A 27,934-nucleotide genomic window follows, 5' to 3' on the forward strand; every position below is an offset into this window, starting at 1 on the left:
ATGTGATCCGCAAGAAGACACTTGACTGGCAGCAAATAAAGCTTGAGCAAACTGTGTGTAGCAGCTTATAGGGAGAGGGATGGAGTTTAGGGCTTTAACAATAGACCCACGCCAGAATAGAAGCTATTTCACCAGACCATGATGAAATGGATCAATGAAAGAGAACGCACTGTGATGTGAGCCGTGAAAAACTACATCTCAACAAGTTTACTTATGATTTATTGTCTGATTCATTTATAGACAAAGTACTCCATCACACAAGCTGAGCATGCACACAACTGCAATTACTATCCGCGCACACATATACACTCACAGACACATACTTTCCGTGCACACATACATGCACAGACACATACTGTCCATGCACAGACACATACTGTCCATGCACATATATCCCTATCTAGCCGGCCCATTCAAATATGGGTCAAAAAAGACCCATAAGACCCGCCTTAATATCTTTGCCGTCCAATCACCGATTTTATTTCTGAAAACTGCCAGATACTCATGACAAGTTAAGCTCAAAGTACATATCATTGGTTAAGGGGTTACTGGGAGGGGGAAATAAATGTATCGTCTGCAACGGCAGCCATTGTTTTTCGAGGCGGAGCCAGAGCGGAGACCATGGGAGATTGCCTACAGTGTTAGATTTACAGCTTCGAATTGAAATCTGAGACGATATTCTGAGTAAAGACAAGTTTATTAATATGTGTTGTCAATATTGTCAATTAAAAGTCTAAACTTTTTACATACGAAGAATTTGTTTGTGGGAGTGATGCGAGTTTTTTCCAGAAAAAAACTCGCGTTCTGCCGTGTCCGGCAGGACAGGCAGTAATGACGTTAGTAGCACTGTTTAGCCTCGATTTGAGCAGATTTCTAAAAAACTTAGAAAAACAACATTAACTAGCTAGATTATATACACTGTAAGCTAAATGTACATGCCTTGTTTGGCCAATTCGGTCGATTGTGGAAGAAACTCCAACGTTTTTTAGTTATCGAGAGGAGTATCCAGCCATAGCGCTAGCTACTTTTGGGGCAGAGAAATGTAGGTTTCCCCCATGTTTCCACGTGTTTCCATGTAGTCACTAGAATGGTCATAACTTTTAATCAAAATATGATATTTCTAATCTGTCTTCTGTTCCACATTGCCCACAGATGTGTGGATATTCCACCTGCTCAAAGTTTTCCTCCATCTTGTAATTAAAGTGGTTAAAAATGAAGTTGTCTGATGAGGTATGGTGGATGGAGAAGTTTTTGTAAAAAATGGCTGCCTGAAATCACCTTGATAAAATATGATTTGCCTTAAGTAATCATATATTTATTCACATCATAAAAATCCCCTAGTTCTGTTCTTCAATATGGTGTCAACAGTTAAGGTGTATGATTTAATATGAAAATTCATAAAATTTGCATATTAATATGAATATCATATTTCAACAGCATATGGAATGTTTGGAATGTTGGCTTAGGCAGCAAAAGGTACACGCACACGTGCACACATATACACGTGTGACGGTATGTAACAGACGTAGCCACGCTCCGTCACAACAAGGTGTCGTTCACCACTCGCTGGGCTCGAACGCGCGACCTCTGACTTGCTAAGCGCGACCACTACCAACTACGCCAAAGAAAAACCAGCTCTTCGATGACGCGGGTGGCCTGTTACATACCTGAATGCTCTGGGCTGCGTTTCCCGAAAGCGTCATGAGCCTTAAGGCCGATTTATACTTCTCCGTTTTTACGTAAATTCAACCAATCCGTCCGACTCCGTCCGTCCGTCTGTCCGTAACGGAGTCGGAGAAGTATAATTCGGCCTTTAGTTGGTTGTAGAATCCATCGTACGACAAATCTTAAGGCCGAAATATGCTTCTGCGTCTCCATTTACGGATGGGCGGGCGCACGGATACGCACGGATACGGACGGATAGACTTCGTTTATGGTTCTCCGTAGGCTGTGGGTGCTGAAAACAATTCACCGCCAGAAGAGTAGGTGGCGCAACGGTTTTTTGTAAGTCGTCGTGGAGTGTTTATTTACCTAGGTTATCGAGAAGTCGGAGCAAATGTACAAATTAGCCGTTTCATCAATAACATACGCCCATTTTCAGCAACTACACTGCCCATTTCTCGTCACATTTTAATTCAGATGCTGATTTACATGTACTGTTTAGCTGAAACATGAATTGTGAAAACTTACAGCAATGGCGGTCAAAGGATTCTGTTCGTCCTGTTTATCCCGGCAACCCCGCCCCTGACGCAAGCGATTCTTAATACTGACCAATCACAGCCAAGGGAGTCTCCGTAGCTCTCCGAAATTACGACGGATAGTTAGAAAATTCAGGAGGTGCACGTCGAGCTCTCCGGGGCTCTCCGAGGGTTGACGGAGAGGGTGTCCGTTTTTCGAAAAACGCGGAAGCATATATCGGCCTTTAGTTTTACGGGCCGTTGCCAAAGTCACCGTAGCTAAAGTGTCTCTTGAAAATTCGTATCTCTTGAAAGCGCATGGATTAACCTACTTACGAGCATGCTTGGGAAACGCACGTAAGAAATATCGATGGTTTCATTATTTTGCTCGATCGTTGCTGCTAAGATCCATCGTTATCGGGAAACGCAGCCCAGAATGAAAATGTGTTGAATCAAAAAACAGAGGAGGGAGGAGGGGGCCCCCAAAAGGATGTCTGGCACAGCACCCCTGGGTAGGGTATAGCTCATAGAGCACAGCACCCCTGGGTTAGGGTATAGCTCATAGAGCACAGCACCCCTGGGTAGGGTATAGCTCATAGAGCACAGCACCCCTCGGTAGGGTATAACTCATAGAGCATTTGACTGCAGATCAAGACGTTGCAGGTGTAAAACCTCTCTCACTGTCTGTCGCTAAAAATAAACGCGTGTTCTAAATTAATACTTTATTTATTATGTGTACATTAAAACTCCCAGACTGGTCTTTCAGTAGGCCATATTAAAGTGGTTAGTGACAAGAAACTGGATGTTATTTTCAAGACACACTCCGGTATCAAATATAGGCCTAACAAATTCAACGTACGGAGAATTTAATATTGCTGTTTCATTAGGATATGGTAATGCATTATAATATATTAATAATACATGCGTAGTGTATATAACTTTATACAGTGTATTCTAAAGATAGTAATACATGTATTGTCTTTGTGTCCTGGTCTAAGGCTAATTTAAGTTACATTTAGTCATTTAGCAGACGCTCTTATCCAAGTTTTATCATTAGTTACGTATTTTACATTACCTATTATTATCCGACGGTGATTCAAAGTAGGAATTTATAAATGGGTTTGCGGTATCTCTCCAAAACACACATGATGTCCCTGGCTGGACTTGGAGATTTCTGGTTGGCCACTGGCTGCGCGCCTTGCCCCTGGAGAAGCAACTCGTCACACATCGATTCATAATCAATTCGGAGCGCGCTCTCCCAGTTACACTGTTGGCCAGTCGCACTTAAGTGCGCCAACCGCTGTTTGGACACTGTATAAGGACACCTCAAATCTTAACATTTTTAGATATGTCTGGAATCACCGTAACCTCGGACTGCGGAGAATGCTCGACGCCCGCAAACCACCCAAACAGCACGGATGTGCATCCTAACCAACACATCGATGATGACGATGAACTTTTAAAGTACATTTGGAGAGAGTATTTGCATCCTAAACAGTATGAATGGGTTCTTATCGTTGGATACATTGTTGTGTTTTTTGTCTCTCTTGTTGGAAACACACTTGGTAAGTTTAATTGATTGTTTTACTATATTTGTGAAATATCAGTTTTGTCTAATTTCCCCCTTCACCTGCAAACCTTTAATCATCATTTGAACCTCAAAACCTGAAAGGAAATGTTAGGAGCGTCATTCAGAAAAGATGCATTTAGCTGGTGATATGCCGTTGGATCAGTTAATTTGGAACCTGTGTTCTAATTATCAATCTTAGAACGATTTTTTAAATTCCGGTCAGTGAAGAACATTTATTCTGTAGCCTTTGTACAAGAATGTGCTTTCATCATCAGGTTGAAGACCCTCTGATATAAATTGGTTTCAGTCGTGTAGTCTGTAGCCTGCTGTATAGATTATCTGGTACGCTATTGTGTATGGCATTCTGTAAGGATCCTGATCAGCATTAACCTATTGTTTTATTGCATCTAAACTATTGAAATTGGTCGTTTTTAAGTACAAAGTTCTGTTTTTAAATACATGCAAATACATGTTTTAATGGTCCCCTTATGAGATACCAATATTCCTCACACATTGCACAGTGCAGCATTGTAAATAATTTCTAATGTACTTGCTGAATAAGACTAGTGATTGGGGGTGGGGGGGTGGGGGGTGGAAACCATCCTTTTTTGCACATGCACAAGACGCGGTCTGTGAGGGCAGCTGTTGGAGGATGCTGATGGTCATGCATTTCTGTACGTGCGTGAGTGACGTCTCACTGCGAGACGCGGAGCCCTCACTGCGGTGAAAGTGCTGGGAGAAGCCGAAGGGATTCTTCATCAGCTGTTCACTTCTCCAAACCATCCTGCCGCGGTCTGGCGGGCCAGCGCTGTGCGTCTCTGTGAGTCTCTGTCTTCCTGCGAGCTGCAGCCGCGCGATTTTCTCTCTGTGTTTTCAGTTTGTTTCGCAGTGTGGAAGAACAGACACATGCGCACAGTCACCAACTACTTCATAGTGAATCTGTCGTTCGCTGACGTGCTGGTCACGATCACCTGCCTGCCCGCGAGCCTGGTAGTGGATATCACCGAGACCTGGTTCTTCGGGAACACTCTATGTAAAATTCTACCTTATCTACAGGTAAGAGGAGGATGACGTTGACCCAATAAAGAAGTCTTTTATTATTTGTCTGGAAAGGTTGATGATAGCCAGGTGTACTGGCCTGACAGCAGGGTTGTTCAGACCCACAGTCACAACCATCATCACCCCACCTGTCTGTGTGTCCTGTGGACTGGTTCCCCACAGCAACAGGCTACCAGGCTACCACTCACCCAACATTTACATTTATCACCAATGTCTATAAAATACTCTCTGCCAACCAAATTTGTTTTTCTCTCAAAATTTCGAACTTCTCTAATGCAGAGAAAGTAAATTGTTCAGCCAGTAGTCGTCTGTGTGAGGGAGTCCAACCAGACAGAGAAGCCTGATTGGACCACATGGGGATCTGAAAGATGCAGACCAGGCTTTTCTCAGTCTTCTCCAGCGATCCCGAGCCATCGGCTGATCCAGCCTCTCCAGAATCCACAGATCAGCCTTTAATACACGGTGAAAGAGTAGCGCAGACATACTGAAATGTCAGTTCACGGACAGACATTTTTACAGTGACAGGTTCTAAATGGCAAAACCGTCTCAAATACTGGCACAGTTGTCCAAATGTTAGAAAGCTATGGAGACACGTCTGAAATGCTCCAGCTCTCCCACACGTCTTGGTGAGCAGTCACCTGCATGTATAGGTCAGCCTAGGGATGTCAGCACATTTACATGTAGTCATTTAGTCATTTAGCAGACACTTTTATCCAAAGAGCTTTACAAAAGGTGCACAGGTCAATGATCATAAACAACGACATAACCCCAAAAACAATGTGGGTAGCCAAAACATGAAGCATACATTGTGAAAAGCAAATAAGAGCCAATGGGTAGAACCAGAAGAGCATGTAATTACAATTAAACAACATGATCCTCGAGTACAAGTAGTTAAATCAGTTATAACTAACCAACAAGTGCAACAAGTCCCTCAATAAGTGTCATTGTGTTCCTGGAGGAAATAAACTAACATCTGGTCCAACAAATCTATCTTAAGAACCGTTGTACTCCCGGAACAAGCAGCACAGCAAATAACACATCTGCTGTGCAGATAAGACATAATCTCAAGGAAGGGCACTTCATACAACACCTCCGTGTAATACGTCAGGAAAAATTCAAGGTTTGTCATCACCAGAGGCCAAAAGAGACACAATATCATATATCACCAAGTCATGTTTATCGAGGTAAATAACACTTTGCCAAGATTCGTCGGAATGCATGGATGAGTTTAGCCATGCAGGAGTATTAACCAAAGGCATCTAACTCAAATAAGATGTTTTGTTGTTTAGTCACACTTTAAGACCGTTAATAGATGCAGCTCTGCACCTCCCGGGGGTCCCCATCACTCTACAAGACCACTTAAAGTCAGTTGCTTCATCTGAATGATTGTCAGAATGGGTCCATGTGCTGGGGCCTGGAGAGAGCAGACATGGTACATACACAGCATTCCGAAAATCATTCTTTATTTAGTTTTCTCTACAGCACGCAGAACAGAAAGAACATGGAATAGGAGATGTTCGGTGGACAGTCATTCAATGATACATGTTTAATTATAGCTTACTTCACAATGATAGCGACATCAATTTGATTTAATCCTGAGTGTTATCACACAATGGCTTCGTTTCATTTCCTGTACACTTTTGTCCTAGGAAATGAAAAGACTTGTTTATCATGGGTCTACTGTTTTTTTTAAATAAATCATATCCGTTGTTTAATGTTATACATTCTGCATATATCTGTATTCAGGACTACATACAGTACACGGTTCCATTGGTAGGATAAGGTCGGATAAAACATTGTACAGTAAGCATTATCATAGTTCTTTTAACATTTGGGGTTCAAGACTGTGGGTGCGAGCATGCTGTTGCTGTTTGGCCACAGTCATGGATGTACATGGGGAAGCGCTCCCTGCCTTCACTGCACATGCATGACATGAGGCAGGGAGCAACAAGTTAAATCCCCAATGGGGAGTACAGACAGACAACATGGGGGAGAAGGGGATGGTGGTGGGTGGCAGCAGTGCAGAACACATGTGTGCGACTTTATAGCTACGCCTATCGAGCTAAGCCTATGGGCTGAGAACACAGCGATGGGTGATATGATGCGCGCTGCCCGAGTGCCATGCCTGAACCTGCTTCGCTCATTTGTTTGCAACACGAGAGGCTACGTCCCCCATGTCCACGGGGTGCAGTTACCCTGGCCCAGCATGGGATTCTTTGATATAACTAAATGCTTCACTTCCTGTCTTTCAGAGTGAAGCTCTGCACGACTGATTGGACACAGTGATCATCCTTTAAAGACCTAACACATCACACCCTAATGTACCCCGCCCGCTCTCAGAGACAACACACATTCAATCAAGGCTGTTAAAGTCCTCAGTTTGAATAGAAAGAATATGTAGGTGCATGAAGCCTTTTTGACTGGGGACCGGGGTCCTACAATACTGCCATCAATGAATCTGGGCTTCTTATTCGGAATGCTCTGCATAATATTGCATGCATTACTTTCCCATGGGTATGAATGATGTATCAATCTAATAAATTCCACATTGTGATGGAGAGCTATATAGCTCTCCATCACAATGCTTACAACCAGCCTAAATAGCGACTAAATAGTGATCACCAGCCAAAATACGGTTTCCTGCTTTGTAAGGGAATACCCATAGAAAATAGTACCAAAATTGCACATTGGCAAGTCATGTCCAAACATTCATCCGCGTGAAAAGACGATGTTAGAACGGGCGTTGTCTTCCTCCCCCACGGTGTGTCAGAGGGGAGGGCCCGTCACAGCTGTGTTTGGGTTGAGCCCAGCCGGCTGGACGCAGACACTGTGGTACCCTGGGACATGACATCCATGAAGAACTTGGATTTGATTCTCCTTCATCCAGATCAATTACATGAATCGAATCAGTGAAAGAAGTTATACACACAATTATTGGTAGATATACATATTTATCAACAATAAGTTCCACTTTCTTTCCACTTGTTTCAGTTTTACAAAATTGGATATATTTTGTGTATAGTACATACTTGAGGTACGTTCCTCTACCCATTGAACCGGCTTTGCATGGCTCAGGTGTGCTTGAAACCCCAGACTGAGATGCACTGACAGCCTGTTCTAAATCCTGCCGTGGTTCTACACAGAGCTGTCCGGGGTGGATGTTGAGCGCCCCCATAAATCATGTCGTTTTGAATCACCATGTCGGTGGACTTCATCTGGGCCTTGTGAAATGAGGTTGTCTTACTCCATCCATAATTATTCACTTCATTTTACACACACCGTTTGTAACGTTGGGTATGTGATTGGTTTCAGGCACCAGACAAATTACTCAATAATTACACCCGAATGGAGGAATTTTTAAACCAGAGCTAGAGATGGTGCCCTAGTACATCTACACTACTTATTACAAACATGTTGTACCTGTGGCTCTCTGCAGTGAACAGCTGCATTCCTCTGGAAAAGATAACCTATTCACTAAACCTAAGACACACCTTTTCTGTACAATACGGCAACCTTTTATTAATTTTTTATTCATGGCTAATCTCCCATCTTACATGATTTGATGATGACCGAATACATGTTTTAGATTGCATCAGTCACGCCTCACCTGATGTACTGTAGGTGTGTATGAGGGATTTCTAATCTGTCGCCTTTGTCGCAACATCTTTTAAAGAACATTCAGCAATCTATGTGTCGTTCCCTGACTTCCCCACTGATCACTATTGCTGTGTACAAACACACAGGCAAAAACTAGCATTTCATCGAGCCACATTACAGTCATTACACACCTGCACGCACATACGCTTCTCCTCCATCAGCTCATCTTCTCAATATCTTCCTCTTCGCCACCCCTCCTACACACACACACACACACACACACACACACACACACACACACACACACACACACACACACACACACACACACACACACACACACACACACACACCAGGGTGTGGATCTAGCTGAATGGCCGCCTCATCAGTCCCCTGACAGCCAGCCTCCTCGCCAGCCAGATCCACACGTTTAGAGAGCATGTTTCAGCCCTTTCAGCAGTGGACACTCTGATGAGGCTATATCACCCTCACTTGACCAGAGTCCTGTGTGTGTGACTTTGCATGAGTAAATGACCACATACATAATCAGTGAGAAGAATGAACCGAGAGGCTATTTACCCTTAACCCAGATCTCTCACCCCCCCTTTCTCCACCCCCCACCCCGCCTGCCCCTCCTCCAAACACCCATCCCTCCACCCCCCACCCCGCCTGCCCCTCCTCCAAACACCCATCCCTCCACCCCCCACCCCGCCTGCCCCTCCTCCAAACACCCATCCCTCCACCCCCCCACCCCGCCTGCCCCTCCTCCAAACACCCATCCCTCCATCCCCCACCCCGCCTGCCCCTCCTCCAAACACCCATCCCTCCATCCCCCACCCCGCCTGCCCCTCCTCCAAACACCCATCCCTCCATCCCCCACCCCGCCTGCCCCTCCTCCAAACACCCATCCCTCCACCCCCCCACCCCGCCTGCCCCTCCTCCAAACACCCATCCCTCCACCCCCCCTTATCTCCACTCCCACCTTCTGCCCCTCCTCACACCCCCCCTTGCCTCCTCCTACCCCCCAGACGATCTCCGTGTCGGTGTCGGTGCTGACCCTGAGCTGCATCGCGCAGGACCGCTGGTACGCCATCTGCCACCCGCTCATGTTCAAGAGCACGGCCAGGCGCGCGCGCCGCAGCATCCTGCTCATCTGGCTGGTCTCCTGTGTCATCATGATCCCCCAGGCCGTCGTCATGGAGAGCAGCAGCCTGATGCCCGAGCTCACCAACAAGACCAGCCTCTTCACCGTGTGTGACGAGCACTGGGGAGGTAAGGGAACGCCTGGACTACACCTGTCTGCCCTGGACACTGGAGGTTAGCTGGCTCCCTCTGTACTAACCTGTATACAGGTGTATTGGTGTACTGGTGGTTAGCAGGCGATGATAGGGTTAAACTCTCACGCTGTATACTGCAAGTCGTAAATTTGCAGCAGCTACTTTATGGGCAAACTACCGTATCTGCTGTAAACTGTGAACTATGTAATTGTGGAAAGGGACTACTCATTATACCCAACGTAAGTATTCAAACCGTTTCGAGTGCAAATTCCCACGTGTATCCATTTCTGTTTAACCCAGGGCTAAAACACATCCAGGCAACATTTTCTGTGAGTCATCGATTTTAATATTTAGTACTTTTACAGTCAGTTGGGAAACTTACATGCTGGTGACTCCAAAAGTTGGAAGGAGGAAAACCAACCCAAGGTTTAATGTTATTTCACACTAGTTGGCTAATTATCTCTAGGTATTATGATAAAGTTATACTATGTTCTAATGTTCATATAAGCAATAATCCAACCAACCTATTGGAATCCCATCTTTCATAAGAAACAAATAGGCTACCACACTATCATCATATAGGCCTATTCCCCCCATCCGTCGCATAATTCGATCTGTGGGATGTCTATGACAGAAATCCTCTAGATGTTCTTCCTTGTCCACTCTGTGTCTGCGTCGAGGTCTGTGACCCCCTTCACACCCCCTTCACACCCCCCTAATTGCTTTGTTACCCATATTAGCACCGCTCTCCTGCACATCCATTCTCTTTAGTTTAACAGTTCTTCAGGGCTGCTACAGTAGACCTGTTATTAATCTGACCAAGCGTCAAAGCTGTTGAGAGATTGCGTCCCGTTCTATGGAAGGTGCTCAGTGGCACACTGAGATCTGGTCAGCGCCATGTTCAACTTTTGGCTTGTCTGGTCCTGCGCAGTACAGTGCTAGGGGCTTGGCTGCTTCAAGCCAACTGGCTAACGCAATAGCTAGCTACTGCTCAATTAAAAAGGGAAACATAAATCTGAAAATCGGAAGTTTGGACAACCTCTTCAGGACCGGCCAGGCTTTAATAAAATGTAATTATTTTGTGATGTGCTTAAAAGTAGTCCATAATTTGCAAGTTAAATGTATTTTCTAAAATCCCACTGTACCCTCAGTCTGACCGACGTGTAGCCTACAGCAAAGCCAGTGGTAGAGAACTAAAGGGGAAATTTGTAAATGATCATCGGACAAATGCAATGTCAATATTGAATTCTGGTTGTTGTATTCAGGACGTCCTCCATTGGAGCATTATGTCACAAGTTCCGCCGACCAATAACAGAATAGCATAGGAGATGTCCCCCCAAAAGCAGGACCAACCTCCCCAGACACTTCACACAGACATATGAGATGTCCCCCGAACAGCAGGACCAACCTCCCCTGACACTTCACACAGACATAGGAGATGTCCCCCAAACAGCAGGACCAACCTCCCCAGACACTTCACACAGACATAGGAGATGTCCCCCGAACAGCAGGACCAACCTCCCCAGACACTTCACACAGACATATGAGATGTCCCCCGAACAGCAGGACCAACCTCCCCTGACACTTCACACAGACATAGGAGATGTCCCCCAAACAGCAGGACCAACCTCCCCAGACACTTCACACAGACATAGGAGATGTCCCCCGAACAGCAGGACCAACCTCCCCAGACACTTCACACAGACATAGGAGATGTCCCCCGAACAGCAGGACCAACCTCCCCAGACACTTCACACAGACATAGGAGATGTCCCCCGAACAGCAGGACCAACCTCCCCAGACACTTCACACAGACATAGGAGATGTCCCCCGAACAGCAGGACCAACCTCCCCAGACACTTCACACAGACATAGGAGATGTCCCCCGAACAGCAGGACCAACCTCCCCAGACACTTCACACAGACATAGGAGATGTCCCCCCAAAAGCAGGACCAACCTCCCCAGACACTTCACACAGACATAGGAGATGTCCCCCGAACAGCAGGACCAACCTCCCCAGACACTTCACACAGACATAGGAGATGTCCCCCCAAAAGCAGGACCAACCTCCCCTGACACTTCACACAGACATAGGAGATGTCCCCCGAACAGCAGGACCAACCTCCCCAGACACTTCACACAGACATAGGAGATGTCCCCCCAACAGCAGGACCAACCTCCCCTGACACTTCACACAGACCGACCCCCTCTTGCCTGCCCAGGTGTTGCTGTTGAAGCAATTTAATCAGAATGTCAATGATGGATTTTTTGCCTAGAGAGGGTAAAAATATGTTATATATGCTAATGAGATTTGATATATATGTTTGATATGTTGATCGTCCTCTGGAGGAGAGGTCTGCAGCGCCTCTCTGGGCCAGCCGTCCAACAACCATCCTGGTGCCAGCTGAACTGTATAGCATTACTATAGATGCTTTCATCATATACTGAAATATGCAGTATTTAACATGAGCTTTCTCCAAAGACTGAAATACAGTATTAAAATATATACAGTTTCAAAATGTATCCAGTTTGGTTTGTTAAACGTTTTAGATCAACACTTGTATTATTGTTTTTGTTGATTTTATGTAAAGCACTTTGAGCTGCAATTCTTCTATGAAAAGTGCTATATAAATAAAGTCTTACTTACTTACTTACTTTTTAAATCAGATATGACCTGGGTGTTGTGTTTCACACAGTGATTCCTGTAGTGCAGTTAGAAAAGCCTTCTGTAACTAGACCTCTAGTGTAATCTCCCTTTAATCCTGCTAATGTATACATTTTACAGGCATTTCATTGAGCACTAACAGCAGACTGCTCTTCTGTTGCAATAGAAATGCCTGAAAGCCTTTTCGCTTTCAGATGCTGTCAATTCTGATCTCTCTCTGTCAGCGAGCCTTGGCAGTGGTGCGTGGGGTGGGGGAGGGGTGGGGGGAGTAGAGGGGGAGTGGGGTGGAAGGTTGTATCAGACTTACGAAGAAGCAAGACAAGCCTTTAGAGGGTGTCAGATCAGGAGGCGTCAGTGTGATTACTGGAATCAAACTCACACAGAAAACCCTGTCAGACATTAACTCAGGAGCAACAGATTGAAATCATAGACTTGGACTGACCTCTGGACCGTCCACACTCTGCACCTCCCAGCCTTCCAGCCTCTCAGCCTCCCAACCTCCCAGCCTCCCAGCCTCTCAGCCTCCTAGCCTCTCAGCCTCCCAGACTCCCAGACTCTCAGCCTCCCAGCCTCCTAGCCTCCCAGCTTCCCAGCCTCCTAGCCTCCCAGCCTCCTAGCCTCCCAGCCTCCTAGCCTCCCAGCTTCCCAGCCTCCTAGCCTCCCAGCCTCCCAGCCTCCCAGCCTCCTAGCCTCCCAGCTTCCCAGCCTCCTAGCCTCCCAGCCTCCTAGCCTCCCAGCCTCCCAGCCTCCTAGCCTCCCAGCCTCCCAGCCTCCCAGCCTCCCAGCCTCCTAGCCTCCCAGCTTCCTGGCCTCCCAGCCTCCCAGCCTCCTAGCCTCCCAGCCTCCTAGCCTCCCAGCTTCCCAGCCTCCTAGCCTCCCAGCCTCCCAGCCTCCTAGCCTCCCAGCCTCTCAGCCTCCCAGCCTCCTGGCCTCCCAGCTTCCTGGCCTCCCAGCTTCCCAGCCTCCTGGCCTCCCAGCCTCCTGGCCTCCCAGCCCTGTGCAGCCTTTGCAACAGTTGCATCATGCAGCCCTTGGTAACGCAAAACCACTGCATCAGTTCAAGCACATTAACGGCAAGTTAATGTGCGGAGGAGTCAGATGGCTGAGCGGTGAGGGAGTCGGTCTAGTAATCAGAAGGTTGCCAGTTCGATTCCTGGCTGTGCCAAATGACGTTGTGTCCTTGGGCAAGGCACTTTACCCTACTTGCCTCGGGGGAATGTCCCTGTACTCACTGTAAGTCGCTCTGGATAAGAGCGTCTGCTAAATGACTAAATGTAAATGTAAATGTAAAATGTAAGTTTTTAACAGGCGCCTTCAGGAGCTCCAAGGTCCTCAAACGTCGACATGGAGTTCTGTGTGTTCGGTCGCCATGCTGTGAGCTGTATTCTGACTCTGTCCACGTTCACTTCAAGCTAATGGATAGAATGTGCTAAGAATACCAACAACGTAATAAAATCCTTTCGGTAGAAACTGATGCTCAAAGCGAAACCAGCAGCATTTTGCTCAAAGCGAAACCAGCAGAACCATTGGCTTCGACCAATATTGACGAGTTTGAATGTTGGCGTCTGGAGGGATCTGGAACACCTTCACTCTGAATGCAGAGATTTCCTCTGCCATTTCATAATTTAAAGTTATTTATATTTGAATGTCCGACTCATTCATATTTGAGCCAACCCAATTGCATACTTGATCACTAGTTCATATCATGCTGCAGTGGGGCACTTTATCAAAGATGGGGTTTTGTTTTGTTCCCATGACTACAGCATTTAAATCGCACAAACACAATTCTGAATGAGGAGCGAGATAACAAACAGTTTGATGGCTGAATCATTGATTGTTGAGTGACTTCATTCCAAGTCGCCTGTCCAATTGTTCCTCAATAGCCAATTTGACTTGAATAACCGCTGTAGCAGTCAGTGTACCCCTGTGCTGCTGTTGTCATCAAACCAAGTCCTGTTTCCTTCTGTCCTCAGCCGAGATCTACCCCAAGGTGTATCACACCTGCTTCTTCATCGTGACGTATTTCGCTCCTCTGTGTCTCATGGTCCTGGCATACATCCAGATCTGCCACAAGCTGTGGTGCCAACAGGTGCGGAGTCTGTGCTGTTCCAGAGATGAATACAAACACTCCTTTCTCTTTGTAATTTGTGCTGGCTCAATATAACTCAAGTGTATTTGTGTTGCTCATTAATTTAAATGAACTAATTAATTACTGATTAATCAACTCATCAGTCAGCCAGATGATCAATCAGTCAGTCAATCAGTCAGTCAATCAGTCAGTCAGTCAGTCAATCAGTCAGTCAGTCAGTCAGTCAGTCAGTCAGTCAGTCAGTCAGTCAGTCAGTCAATCAATCAGTCAATCAGTCAGTCAATCAGTCAGTCAGTCAGTCAGTCAGTCATTCAGTCAGTCAGTCAATCAGTCAGTCAATCAGTCAATCAGTCAATCAGTCAGTCAATCAGTCAGTCAATCAGTCAGTCAATCAGTCAGTCAGTCAGTCAGTCAGTCAGTCAGTCATTCAGTCAGTCAGTCAGTCAATCAGTCAGTCAATCAGTCAGTCAGTCAGTCAGTCAGTCAGTCAGTCAGTCATTCAGTCAGTCAGTCAATCAGTCAATCAGTGAGTCAGTCAGTCAGGCTGACCAGGTCCTGTTGTCCGTGGTTGCAGATCCCGGGGACGTCGTCGGTGCTGCAGAGGAAGTGGCGGTCTCTGCAGTGCTCCGCCCAGGCGGGCGGCCCGGGGGAGTCCGTCCGGGTTCGTACGAGCGCCGTGTCGGCGGAGATCAAGCAGATCCGAGCGCGCAGGAAGACGGCACGCATGCTGATGGTGGTGCTGCTGGTCTTCGCTCTGTGCTACCTGCCCATCAGCCTGCTCAACATCATGAAGAGGTAGCCCCCGTCAGGGTGTGGAACAGCAGCGGGCCTGGCCCAGGCCGCAATGCTTGGGGTGCACTTGATTTGAGTCAACATGGGAGTCAGGTGGCTGAGCGATTAGGGAATCTGAAGGTCGCCAGTTCAATTCCCGGCTGTGCAAAAAGACGTTGTGTCCTTGGGCAAGGCACTTCGCCCTCCTTGCCTCGGGGCGGAATGTCCCTGTACTTACTGTAAGTCGCTCTGGATAAGAGCGTCTGCTAAATGTAAATGTAATGTAAATGTAACATGGATAACTGCACTGACGAAACGGTGCCGAAAGTGCACACATAGATATCAATCAAATCCACCCTCTATGTTTTGGACCCTAGTAGGCTATAGACCAACAAACTCCAATCAATGCAGTAGCGAGAGACTGATCACCCGATTGTGTTGATAAATCCCTGCTCCCTAGCCTCTCAATCTCCAACATCTCTTGGTCACTCCTTCCCTGTTCTCCATCAGGGTCTTTGGTACCTTCAAGAAGACCAACGACAGAGAGATGGTCTACGCTTGGTTCACCTTTTCTCACTGGCTGATCTACGCCAACAGCGCAGCCAATCCCATCATCTATAACTTCCTAAGTGGTGAGTGGATCAGAGGAACGTCTGTCTCATGATTTTATCACGCCATCTGCTGGACAGCCTGGGGCTTGATCACACAGTCCAACCTTTCCTCCATGAATAAATGATGATCTTATTTTAGGGGAAGATCGGTACTGTACTGCAGTTGATGTGTCGATTGAGAAACCTGTAGTAGAAAGGATCCTGTGTCTGCAATCAGTGGGTCCTTTGTTTGAGAATAATGCCTCCCACGTTTTCGATGAATGGAAGGCTAATTGAAAAGAAACCTCTTTTAGCCAGTTAACCATGAATCTGAATTACATTACAGATGAAACGTCGAAATTATAATTGCCCCTCACTTACTTACACAGTTGAATTCATGAAGTATTAATCATTGTGTTCTCATAATTAATTGTTCAGTGTGAAATGATTAGTCTTTGAACCAGGCCTGGTCTGATAACAGTAAAGAGGTGGTTTGAGTATTCATGCAGAGGAATAGTTCAAACACATCCCTGCATAATTCCAACTCATTAAGGTATATTGACAGCATCCAAGTCTCTTGTTTGAATATTCTGTGTGTTCAAAGGAAGTGTGCTACTGTTCCCTCAGGGAAGTTCCGAGAGGAGTTCAAAGCGGCGTTCTCTTGCCGCTGTTTCGGGCGCGGTCCAAGACCCAAAGAGTGGATTCAGGCCAGGAACAGCACTGACAGCAGGAAGTCTCTCTCTACTCAGGTCCAGAACGTCGACAGTGTGTCTCGAATATCAGACCAGGTAGTTTAATACTAAGAGGGAAGAGGATAGGAGAGGAGAGGAGAAGAAGGGAGGAGAGGAGAGGAGAGGAGAGGAGGGGAGGGGAGGGGAGGGGAGGGGAGAGGAGGAGGAGGAGGAGGAGGGGAGGGGAGGGGAGGGGAGGGGAGGGGAGGGGAGAGGAGGGGAGGGGAGGGGAGAGGAGAGGAGAGGAGAGGAGAGGAGAGGAGAGGAGAGGAGGGGAGGGGAAGGGAAGGGAAGGGAAGGGAAGGGAGAGGAGAGGAGAGGAGAGGAGAGGAGGGGAGGGGAGGGGAGGGGAGAGGAGAGGAGAGGAGGGGAGGGGAAGGGAAGGGAAGGGAAGGGAGAGGAGAGGAGAGGAGAGGAGAGGAGAGGAGAGGAGAGGAGAGGAGAGGAGGGGAGGGGAGGGGAGGGGATGGTCTAGTTCAGCCCCATCCCCCAACTGGGGATTCACTTTAGCCATTATAGACGAACAGATTAGGGAACACACACATTATATCCTCAAAAAATGATGACCGAGACTTGATGTGTGTGAGAATGCAGGACCTGGTGTCTGTCCTCTTCCTAGCCAATCATCCCCAGGATCAGGGCTTGATCCCTGGGGAGGATGAAGGTGCTGATGGGTCTACAGGGATGTGTTGCTGGACACAGATTACACCTCATGGATCATTACTGATGCTGCTCACACACACACACACACACACATACACACACACACACACAAACCAGTCACACTTCCAGTCATCTCACACATCCAGGAATGTATTACTGATGCACTCACATATATATGCACCTACAAACTCACATACTCACAAACGCACTCACCAGCCACATCTACACATACAAACTCTCGCACTCACAGGTACACTCTCTCTCTCTCTCACAGACACACAAACACACACACACAGACCCATTGGGCCCAGTGCAACTCCTCATCTGGGACACATCCGCACAAAGAACAGACCAGAGGATTCAGAAGGATGATGTGCCAAGATGAAAGATGAGAGGCTCTGGTGTGGGCTCAGTATATATTCACTCTCCATTGATCATGATCGATTGTTATTATTGATTAGACCTTTGATTATGATGATGAGATGTATTGTTAAAATATAGAGTGTGAGTAAGTGAGTGAGTGAGTGTGTGTGTGTGTGTGTCTAGAAGTGGAAACAGAATAGCATCAGCACAATGTGATTATCTGACATTTCCTTTCACTGTTGTTTTTGGGTGTTATTTATGTGAACTCTTGTGACGCTGATTGGCCCGTTGCTGTCCTATCCTAGATGCTAAATGTGATGCTTTCATATGGTTATTTCCTCTCAAGTCTTCAGTGATATGTTCACAAACAAATCAGACTTATTTAGATTCTTTTTTTTCTTGAATTATGGTTTATTGTTATTGTTTTGTATTTTAATTATTGTAGATGGTAATCAGTTCCTAGATCCAGCCATGTTATTTTCACATTTCACATATTTCAACTTTTTGCGCTATTTGTAGCCTATGTATGGTCATGATAAGAGAACCTTGAATATGATTGATTGTTGTGCTTGTCGTTATTTACATTGTATCTGTGCAAGACAGCTGTCTATTAAGAGACATGGTTTGAGCGAAGAGTGATTTATGGACACGAAACCGACCTTTGACTTGACGTCATGCAGCATGCATTCATCTGAGCTGACAGACACATGAAAATCGATATACGTTACTCGTGTTGGGCTTGATTAATTCAAACAAATGCCTCTTTGAAGCAATCCTACCTTTCTACGTTCCAATATAAAATCACTCACTCAATCAATCAATCACATACCCATAAAGCTGCCTTTTTACGTTAGTTTTGTTTTCAGTTGTAGAGCATAATCTGTTAACCGGCCCCGTACACCCATTTACCCATCATCGTGTCCCACCTGATATCGTGTCTTCCAAATGACGTCTGAGCGCTTGACGCAGGAAATCACTGTTCGGCCCTTCACCGGAGCTGTCCTCTTGTTGAGGTGCTTACTGCAAGGTAGGGGGACGCGTTACAATGCAGCGCAAAGCAGCCGTGGAAACCGCGATTCTAATTGGTGAGTAAGATGCTATTTCATTAACAGATGTTTTATTGGTTAATAGCTAATTACTCGTCGATCGTCATTTTCGACTAATCACAGCACTGCTGACATAGGCTATGTCAGATTATTAATCTTATCCATCAAATACAGAATATTTATTATTTATTTAGCATGAGCCACGTGAATTAGAATTTGGAAAACGATAGCTGCTTTGAATGTGATGTAAGTTTTGGGGGTAAATAGTAGTACTGTGTAAGCGCATAATAGCTTATTCAACAGAACGTGTTTGTTGACACAAATATTTTTTTATGGAATTGACTAAAGTAAAACATTGACATTTTATGCACTGAAACATTGAGGCGTTGAAATTGCTAGTGTTGGCATCTTCGTGTAGTTTATGTCCCTAGGTGAGTTCCGGATTAAACCTGTCAAATTGCGATATGAAATACTTTTATAATAGTCGTGTCATGTTCATGTCCCAGGAGTTGTAATTAGCCAGTTATGCAGCATAAGGTCCACCAGATCTCCACCTAGCTGTCAGCATAACTGGGAAACATGCATGGCCCACTTCTGTTCCAGAAACTACACATTTCTTCGGCACATCTGCAAAGGTGAGTAATAAAAAATAGAAAATAATAATTATGTATATCTATATACACTCATAAATACAATAAATCTAAATCTAAACTAGATTTGGAAAAATCTTTCCACCATGGCTTGTGGTTTGTTATATAATTCCAGTTTTAGAGTGACCTAAGTTTGACCGCCTAGCAATTCTCTCATTCAGTTAGCTCCGGTCCGAAGCCCCAGGACATCTCCAAAGTGTGTTATCCAGTGGAGGTCTTGTCACCGTGGGGAGGTGGGGGAGATGTGCAGACTACAGCCTGGGGCCCAGTGTGGCCTGCTTTATACCTGTCTCACACCAAACACCTGGAGGCCACAGCGGATGGCAGCATTCAAAAGTCATTATTAATTAATCTAACTCGGCATTACATTCATGCATGGGTTCTTGTTGAAAGTGGTATAGCTGGAATATTAAGTGCCTGTGTTCATTCAACACAACGCGATTGAGTGTATTTGAGTGAAACTGACAAATTGTATTGATCTCTACAATGCACATTTCAAGTCCAAGTGCTTTAGTTTGCATGAACTGGGAAAACAATGAGGTGTGGCAAATTAAAAAAACAGAAATAAACTAGAGAGGGTACAATTTCTGGGGAAATTGTAGGGTGTGCTTGCTTGCGTCGGTTGCACAGGGGTCCGTTTTTGGATGACATTTTTACAACTGATATTTCTGTATATTTTATATAAAAATGCATACTACATAATAAGATTACATAGATTTAAAAGTTTTTTTTGATGCTCATTTACAACTGAAAATACGAGTGAAGTGTAGAATGAAATAGATGTCTTCTCATTTCCCCTGCAAGAGGCAGCCTCATCATTGAATCAACGAATAAATTTGTCAGACCGGTGTAAAAATTGACCTAATCTCTATGACTTAAACGTCCTTTTAAGTTTTTCCCTTCTCGTGATATTTTAAGGCATTTAGCCTACTCATATTGCATCCATTCATTAATAAAGAACCCCCTTTGAAGATTATTCTACGACGTTACCGGCAGTAGAAGATGGAATCGCGATTCAAACAGTACCATCTGCTAACTGAAAATATGCCCCCAGAAACGTAAATAAGCTTGACATTTATTTAGTGGAAAATCGCTTTCATAAAAAGCTCACTGGTAGCGATCATTGTCAGTAACAACGCCAAGTGCGATATAGCCCTGTGTGGAGAAGCTGCCCCGGTAAATTCTACTACGGTACAGTACTAGACTACTGCTGTGTTCGTCTTGGTAGCGATTGCGTTGGTTGAATTCGATTAAACGTTCCGTTGTACGGTTTAGGCTGAAATTAATTATTTTCATGAACAGATTGACAAAGTTTAGGCTGTGGCAATGAAGTTAAGGTTAGTAGTTAGATAGACTTTTGATTTAAGTAAGGGGAGTGCCGAACATGTTCTGTCGCCGTTTGACTTCCTACAACTGTAGATGTTTTTGTAGTGTCTCGTAGGCTACATCCTTGCAGTGAGCAACACTGGTTTGAAACCACAGGTAATGATAATTTCACCCACAAATCGTTTACTTGTAATGTAATGTCATAATAAATCCTACAACGAAAATGTATATGTGAGGAATGTTTATTTTAACGATTGAAAACAGATGCATCATAGACCACTGTAGTATGTGTTGCCCGGGCAACAGAGGCTAATGTCATGATGCTAATACTTCAGTGACATAGTAGACTACTGTTTCCGAAAGTAGATGTACTTCCTTAATAAAATCAGCTTATATTGTACATTACACGTCACAATTGTGTGTCATATCACAAAGTAAAATTAGTAAATAGTTATCACCCTGGCCTCTTTGCTTGTGGCGTTTCTGCAGCTGCCTTGCAGTAAAGCAGTTAGCTTAGCTATCTCCCAGAAGTTAACGAGCTGCTAAACTAATGTTCTGCTAGAGGTAGTCACGCGAGTTTTCGTGACGTTAGTGACGTAAGTAGCGTCATTGACTGTGGCTAGCAAGTTAGCCACCGTTAGCTTCACTTTATCGCCACAAAAACTTAATTTCCACTTAAACCATGCAACGGAACGTAAATCCCAATAGAAGCAACTCAATCGCTACCAAGACGAAACTTTTGACACCTAGGTTGTCTATGTAGGCCAAATATTGACTGAGTTTTAGGGGGGCGAAAATAAATAATAAATATAGCTGCAAGCAGCAATGGCGGATTCCTCCTAACATTGTGAACCATTGAAAAATGTATATTCTTCACAAAGTGTCACTGTATAGAAAAATCCATGCTGTAGACTTACCAATGGGATACCAAATCTGAAATGCAATACCATCAATATCCACAAGGGCTTTTATCTCAAGCCAAGGAATGAAAGGAGGGGGCTTGGTGAGCCTACCCATTCCAGAAAGCCTTGTATCTTTGTGTATCAGGGCGTGGCCTGTAGCATCACCTATGGGTGATATTGGGCCATTTGTGGTGTGGTAGTTACTCTTGGCCTATACTATCAATGTTTCAGGATTTTGAGAACTTTTTACCATTGCACACAAAATCTGAAATGCAATACCATCAAGACCCACAAGGGCCTTCACTTCAAGCCAAGGAATGAGTGGGGGCTTGGTCAGCCCACAATTGCCTGAAATGTTGTGTATGTGTCTCGCCAAGCTTCCGCGTGTGTCAAGGGAAAGGCTGAGTGTGTGAGAATGTGGAGCGCGCGCGCTGAGGAGCAGAGGGAGACATTACATTGGAAATTTCATTAGCAATTAGCCAATTATGCATGTTTCAAATATTCACCACAAATCGACTTTTCATCTCACAGTCAACTTTTTCTCAGATTTGTGTACTAAACATTCTCAAGAGTCTTCATGAACTTGTGATTGAATCAGAGTTTTTTGACTGGCGGATGTGTAAAGCATTATTTTAGCGTTAGAAATAAATTAGATTTCCTTTATTTCAATCATTTTTTAAGATATTAATTTGCCTTCTCACATGGGAACATGATGTAGTGTCTTTCACGTGACACACCAAGTTTGGTGTTGATAGATATGACAAAAATTGTAGGAGGAGTAGGCTTTCAAAGGTTTTTGATACAACCGGAAATAGCGGAAAATCTATAGAACCGGAAATTGACGTCATAGGGTGCGTTGAACTCGTCTTGATCCAGGGAATCCAATGGTACCTCATGAAAATCAGTCATACGGTTCAAAAGTTGCGTGTGTAAACACAAGTCCAACTTTGACCCATTGGTGGCGCTAGAGTGGTCTAATGGGATACATGAAACTTGGTGTAGGTATAGAAGGAACTGTCCTTAATGAGTGTGCCAAATTTCACAAAAAGTTATCCAAGGGTTCTAGGGGCTGCCATTGACTCCCATGGAACTAGAATAATAATAATAATAAAACTAACAATAACAATAGGTTTCCTCCTTACGGAGGAATCCTAATAATAAAACTAACAATAACAATAGGTTTCCTCCTTACGGAGGAATCCTAACTAGAAAAGGCTGTTCCTGCGAAACAGCAGTGAAAATGCTGAAAACCTGAATGGGGATAGCTGACCATGCTAAAAAAGCTGAAAATTGTGAAAATTTAGTAGAAAGTTATAAGCTGAAGCTTCAAAGCAACCGAAAGGTATTTTTGAAAGGGGCTGGAGCAGCATTCCAACAATGATTTGAAAGGATTTACCATTACTTTTAAAGGGAGAATCATTTGCACAAAAACATTTTAAAATATTTTAAAAAGTATAAAAGTGAGAAATGAGAAAATACCCGCAAGCTGAAAGCTGAAATGAATTTCAAAAATGTGTGAGTCACACAAAAGAGGCAGTGTGGAATCTGAACTGCATCATCTTAACAAAGCTAAGAGCTTAGATAGCCTACAATGCGGGAGAAGCTGAAAGCTGAACTGTTAAACAGAAGAAGTAGGCTAGCTAGTCGTAACAAGAATATTATCGTTTTAACAGATGAAATTATAGTTGGGATAGTAATAGCAGTAGCAGATGTAGCCTATGCGTTTACTCGGCTTTCTTAGTAGGATTCAATGTGTTGATGGAATGAAACATACAGCACTAGAGCCGATACATATGGAAGCAAATCGTTACCAAAATTCAAATGCAAATGCATTTCCAGAAATGCATTTGCATTTTAAGAATGTGGCTGCATTATTTGACTCATAAATGAAATTAGTAATCAATCATCCTATTTGCATTTTAATTTTCTTCTTCAAGAGTGCTCAATCTTTCACTTAATTAAAATGAAAAAGAAATAGACATTTGAGATTTAATTTTCAAAACATGCCCCAGCAAATAGATACCAAAATTCAATTTGAAATGTAAAATTTGAAAATTAAAATGCATTTCCAGAAATGCATTTTCATTTTAAGAACGTGGCTGCAAAATCGTGACCACAATTCAAATTCAAATGGATTTCCAGAAATGCATTTTCATTTTAAGAACGTGGCTGCAAAATCGTGACCACAATTCAAATTCAAATACATTTCCAGAAATGCATTTTCATTTTAAGAACGTGGCTGTAAAATCGTGACCACAATTCAAATTAAAATGCATTTGCAGAAATGCAAAATGAACGAAAAAGCATTCTGAGCGGCGCAGCAGAGTGACGTCAGTAGCCGCTCTTCTAGTGCCGCAAGTTAGTGAGAGAATTTGAAAGGCTGCTCTCGCTTCAAGGCTCAAAGCTGAAAATCTGTAAATGTGAGCTCTTTAGTAGTTACATTGGCTGAAAGAGGACACATTTTCCTACATTTTAAGGTATAACTTGTTTCTGTAAGTTAAACTATATGAACGTTAGAGGAATTTGTTTGAAGATTTAGTTGAATATCAGAAAAAGAGCAGCCAGCAGAGTGTGCCACTCTGCTGGCTGCTCATTCATAAAAATCAAGAAGGAGCAAACATTTTAATGTATTTCAAACTGTCATAATTCAAAATTGGCTGAATATTTGAAAAAGCTGAATCATTTGGGAATAGCTGAATGTCTTGTGAACATTTTAAAGGTTGAATGGTGTCTCTAGCTGAAAGTATGCTGAAGTAGTTACGTTTGAAAGAGGAGGAAGCTTTTTAATGATTTGAAAGGATTTACCATTACTTTTAATGGGAGAATAATTTGCACAAAAACCTTAATGTCTTAAAAAGTATAAAAGTGAGAAATACCATAGCCAACATCTCCTGAAGGAGCTGAACGTTTTGATACAAAAATTTTAGGAATCGGTGAAAGTATGCAGAACTAGTTAAAGGCCAAAAAACGGCGGAAGAACTAAGAAGTTGATATAATAATTATATATTATATATTATTGTGAGAATGCTTAACAGCATTCTCACAATAATACATATGTGAGAGAACAAAGGTTGTGCCCTTGCCGAAGGCAAAGCACACCCAATAATGAATGAAAGTAGGCTACAACAAATTGAACATCAATTGATAAGAGCAAAAAACTATATCGTTCAAATCCCTAATAATAATGAACTGAGACAAGTGTGCTTCTCCCTGGCTTCACAGAACCATCTAGAAAGGTCAAGGATTTTGCTCATGAATCAGTTTGCTCAAACAATGTCTATCAAGGATGTGAAAAGCAAACCCACAGATTAAACATGAACCTCTCCACTATAACAACCTGCTGTGTTGACCAATGTGGAACTTGAGAAGACACGCACACACACAGCACCTGTTTTCCAGAACAGATATCAATACAGACGCGTGTGTGTGTGTGTTCATCAGCTTGTGAAAAGCCTGTTTTTCAACCTCCCTTCTTTGTGTGTTGTCCTAGATGGAGCCTGCCAAATGAAAGGCTCGCGTTGGTGTGCCCTCACCCTGCGCTCCCTGAAAGAGCGCCACCCAGACCTGCGCCCCTGCCTCTGTGCCTGGGAGGGCGAGAGGCCCTGCGCCCTGCTCAGACAGCTGCACACACACTGCCTTCCACACACACACACAGGTGCACCTCTGCTCTCTCTTAGGCATGTACAAGGACATGGTCTCCATCTCTGGTCTCTCTTGTAGAAGACACATGTACTAGGACAAGGTCTCTATCTCTGGTCTCTCTTGTAGAAGAGACATTTACTAGGACAAGGTCTCTATCTCTGGTCTCTCTTGTACAACAGACGTGTTCTCTGGTGCATCTCTGGTGTCTATTATAACTTGTATCCCCAGCAGGTGTATATCAGGACAAGGTTTCTTGTGAGGAATCTTTACTACTCAGGTGTAAAGGATCGGGTACCTCAGTAAGCACACATAGAATACCTGGAGTTGGACACTGCTTTGTTTGCGGTGCTGATTAAGTGTAATATTATATACCTTCTGAACCACCCACACCCAGGTAATGGATAGGGAACAAACAATGCCATGTATGTATATACTGTATGTACACATGTATACACACACACACATACTCACACACATATGCATATGTGCTCAACACACTTCGGCAGTATTTGAACCCCTCACTGGGAAGTGGAGTGAGTGAGTGTAGCTACAGCCTATTCTGGTGAATTGGCCAATCCCAGGAAGAAGGAGGTGAGAGAGCAGAGAGGCCAGCCAGTCAGAGAGGCAGAACAGAGGCCAGTCAGAGAGGCAGAGCAGAGGCCAGTCAGAGAGGCAGAGCAGAGGCCAGTCAGAGAGGCAGAGCAGAGGCCAGTCAGAGAGGAAGAGCAGAGGCCAGCCAGTCAGAGAGGCAGAGCAGAGGCCAGTCAGAGAGGCAGAGCAGAGGCCAGTCAGAGAGGAAGAGCAGAGGCCAGCCAGTCAGAGAGGCAGAGCAGAGGCCAGTCAGAGAGGCAGAGCAGAGGCCAGTCAGAGAGGCCAGCCAGTCAGAGAGGCAGAGCAGAGAGGCCAGCCAGTCAGAGAGGCAGATCAGAGAGGCCAGTCAGAGAGAGAGGCAGAGCAGAGGCCAGTCAGAGAGGCAGAGCAGAGAGGCCAGCCAGTCAGAGAGGCAGATCAGAGAGGCCAGTCAGAGAGAGAGGCAGAGCAGAGGCCAGTCAGAGAGGCAGAGCAGAGGCCGAGGGGACAGCCTCCAGCTGGATCGTGACTGTGGTGACTGGGGGGGGGGGGGGCAACAGCCAAGCCATTAGTAGTAAATTATAAGGCAAGCGGCCCTCCGGCCCAGACGTGTCTCGGCCCACCGGGAATTCTCCCGGTGCTCCCGATTGCCAGTCGACTACTGCCTGCGGCCCTCATCTGTCCTGGGGCCCGAGGCACCGGAGGAGAGGACCTGCTGGAGGGGAGGGCCAAGGGGAGGCCGGGGCACCATCATTGTTGCCATTAGTCTTCCCTTAACTGAAATGGATGCAATTACAAAGGGAAGAGGGAAGGAGAGGAAAGCAGAGGAGAGAGGAAAGGAGAGGAGAGGAGAGGAGAGGAGAGGAAAGGAGAGGAGAGAGGAAAGGAGAGGAGAGGAGAGGAGAGGAGAGGAGAGGAGAGGAGAGGAGAGGAGAGGAGAGGAGAGGAGAGGAGAGGAAAGGAAAGGAAAGGAAAGGAGAGGAAAGGAAAGGAGAGGAAAGGAGAGGAGAGGAGAGGAGAGGAGAGAGGAAAGGAGAGGAGAGGAGAGGAGAGGAAAGGAAAGGAGAGGAGAGGAAAGGAGAGGAGAGGAAAGGAGAGGAGAGGAGAGAGGAAAGGAGAGGAGAGGAGAGGAGAGGAAAGGAGAGGAATGGAGAGGAGAGGAGCGGAAAGGAGAGGAGAGGAGAGGAGAGGAGAGGAGAGGAAAGGAAAGGAGAGGAGAGGAGAGGAGAGGAGAGAGGAAAGGAAAGGAGAGGAGAGGAGAGGAGAGGAAAGGAGAGGAAAGGAAAGGAGAGGAAAGGAGAGGAGAGGAGAGAGGAGAGGAGAGGAAAGGAGAGGAGAGGAGAGGAAAGGAGAGGAATGGAGAGGAGAGGAGCGGAAAGGAGAGGAGAGGAAAGGAAAGGAAAGGAGAGGAGAGAGGAGGAGAGATGAGAGGAGAGGAGAGGAGAGGAAAGGAAAGGAAAGGAAAGGAGAGGAGAGGAAAGGAGAGGAGAGGAAAGGAGAGGAGAGGAGAGAGGAGAGGAGAGGAGAGAGGAGGAGAGGAGAGAGGAAAGGAGAGGAGAGGAGAGGAGAGAGGAAAGGAGACGAGAGGAGAGGAAAGGAAAGGAGAGGAGAGAGGAAAGGAGAGGAGAGGAAAGGAGAGGAATGGAGAGGAGAGGAAAGGAGAGGAGAGGAGAGAGGAAAGGAGAGAGGAGAAATGAGAGAGAAGATTGATATAATTTAATACTCTTCAAATCAACAGGGTTTTTTTTGGCAGTACATCTATAGGTTACTCTAGATTACTACAGGTGCTTTGTCCTATACATCTAAATGGTTCTTTCTACTACTATAGGTACAATAGCTGAACAGAAGATGACTCCTGCAATGGACTGGCAAGCTAACAGTTTCCAAGGTAACGGCCCTTACTACTGCATATTAGCACATGAGGAGATATTGGTGTATGCGTCATGTAAGGGATAAAGCCCGACGAGGTGTACAAGATCACCTAGAGAGAACTGGCATGCAGTACATGACCATTGCCCCCATAAAATCAAGACTTTTAAGAAGAAAATAATCGTCCATATGTAGAGTTGCTGCTACTGTCGTGTTGGCCGCAGCCTGTCTGCAGTAGATTGACTAGCGAGGTGAATAGCGAATGGGTTGTGAGATGAGCGGTTACGTGACACTGACACAGTACATTTTGCAAATAGGTTAAAATAAATATTGAAGTCACTCATTGTTGTAAATACAAGCACAATAATTTAGAACG

The 27,934-nt window shown here is 45.0% G+C and overlaps 2 protein-coding genes across 2 annotated transcripts in view; both read left to right on the forward strand.

The window, feature by feature from the left end:
* The first annotated feature begins 3,525 nt into the window (after positions 1 to 3,525).
* On the forward strand, positions 3,526 to 16,593 carry hcrtr2 (hypocretin (orexin) receptor 2). Its single transcript, XM_067236946.1, has 7 exons — positions 3,526 to 3,742; positions 4,625 to 4,803; positions 9,432 to 9,675; positions 14,320 to 14,435; positions 15,010 to 15,230; positions 15,717 to 15,838; positions 16,424 to 16,593. The coding sequence occupies exons 1-7, from the start codon at positions 3,526 to 3,528 to the stop codon at positions 16,591 to 16,593; spliced, it is 1,269 nt and encodes a 422-aa protein (XP_067093047.1).
* A 2,005-nt stretch (positions 16,594 to 18,598) lies between these two features.
* Positions 18,599 to 27,934, forward strand: part of gfral (GDNF family receptor alpha like) — a 13,837-nt gene continuing 4,501 nt past the window's right edge. The window contains exons 1-4 of the mRNA XM_067237119.1: positions 18,599 to 18,638; positions 19,106 to 19,234; positions 24,968 to 25,132; positions 27,518 to 27,577. Coding sequence (XP_067093220.1) covers positions 18,599 to 18,638; positions 19,106 to 19,234; positions 24,968 to 25,132; positions 27,518 to 27,577 — 394 coding nt within the window. The remainder of the gene's footprint in view (positions 18,639 to 19,105; positions 19,235 to 24,967; positions 25,133 to 27,517; positions 27,578 to 27,934) is intronic.

The sequence above is a fragment of the Osmerus mordax genome, chromosome 5 (genome assembly GCF_038355195.1).
Source record: "Osmerus mordax isolate fOsmMor3 chromosome 5, fOsmMor3.pri, whole genome shotgun sequence".
In the NCBI taxonomy this organism is placed as follows: Eukaryota; Metazoa; Chordata; class Actinopteri; order Osmeriformes; family Osmeridae; genus Osmerus; species Osmerus mordax.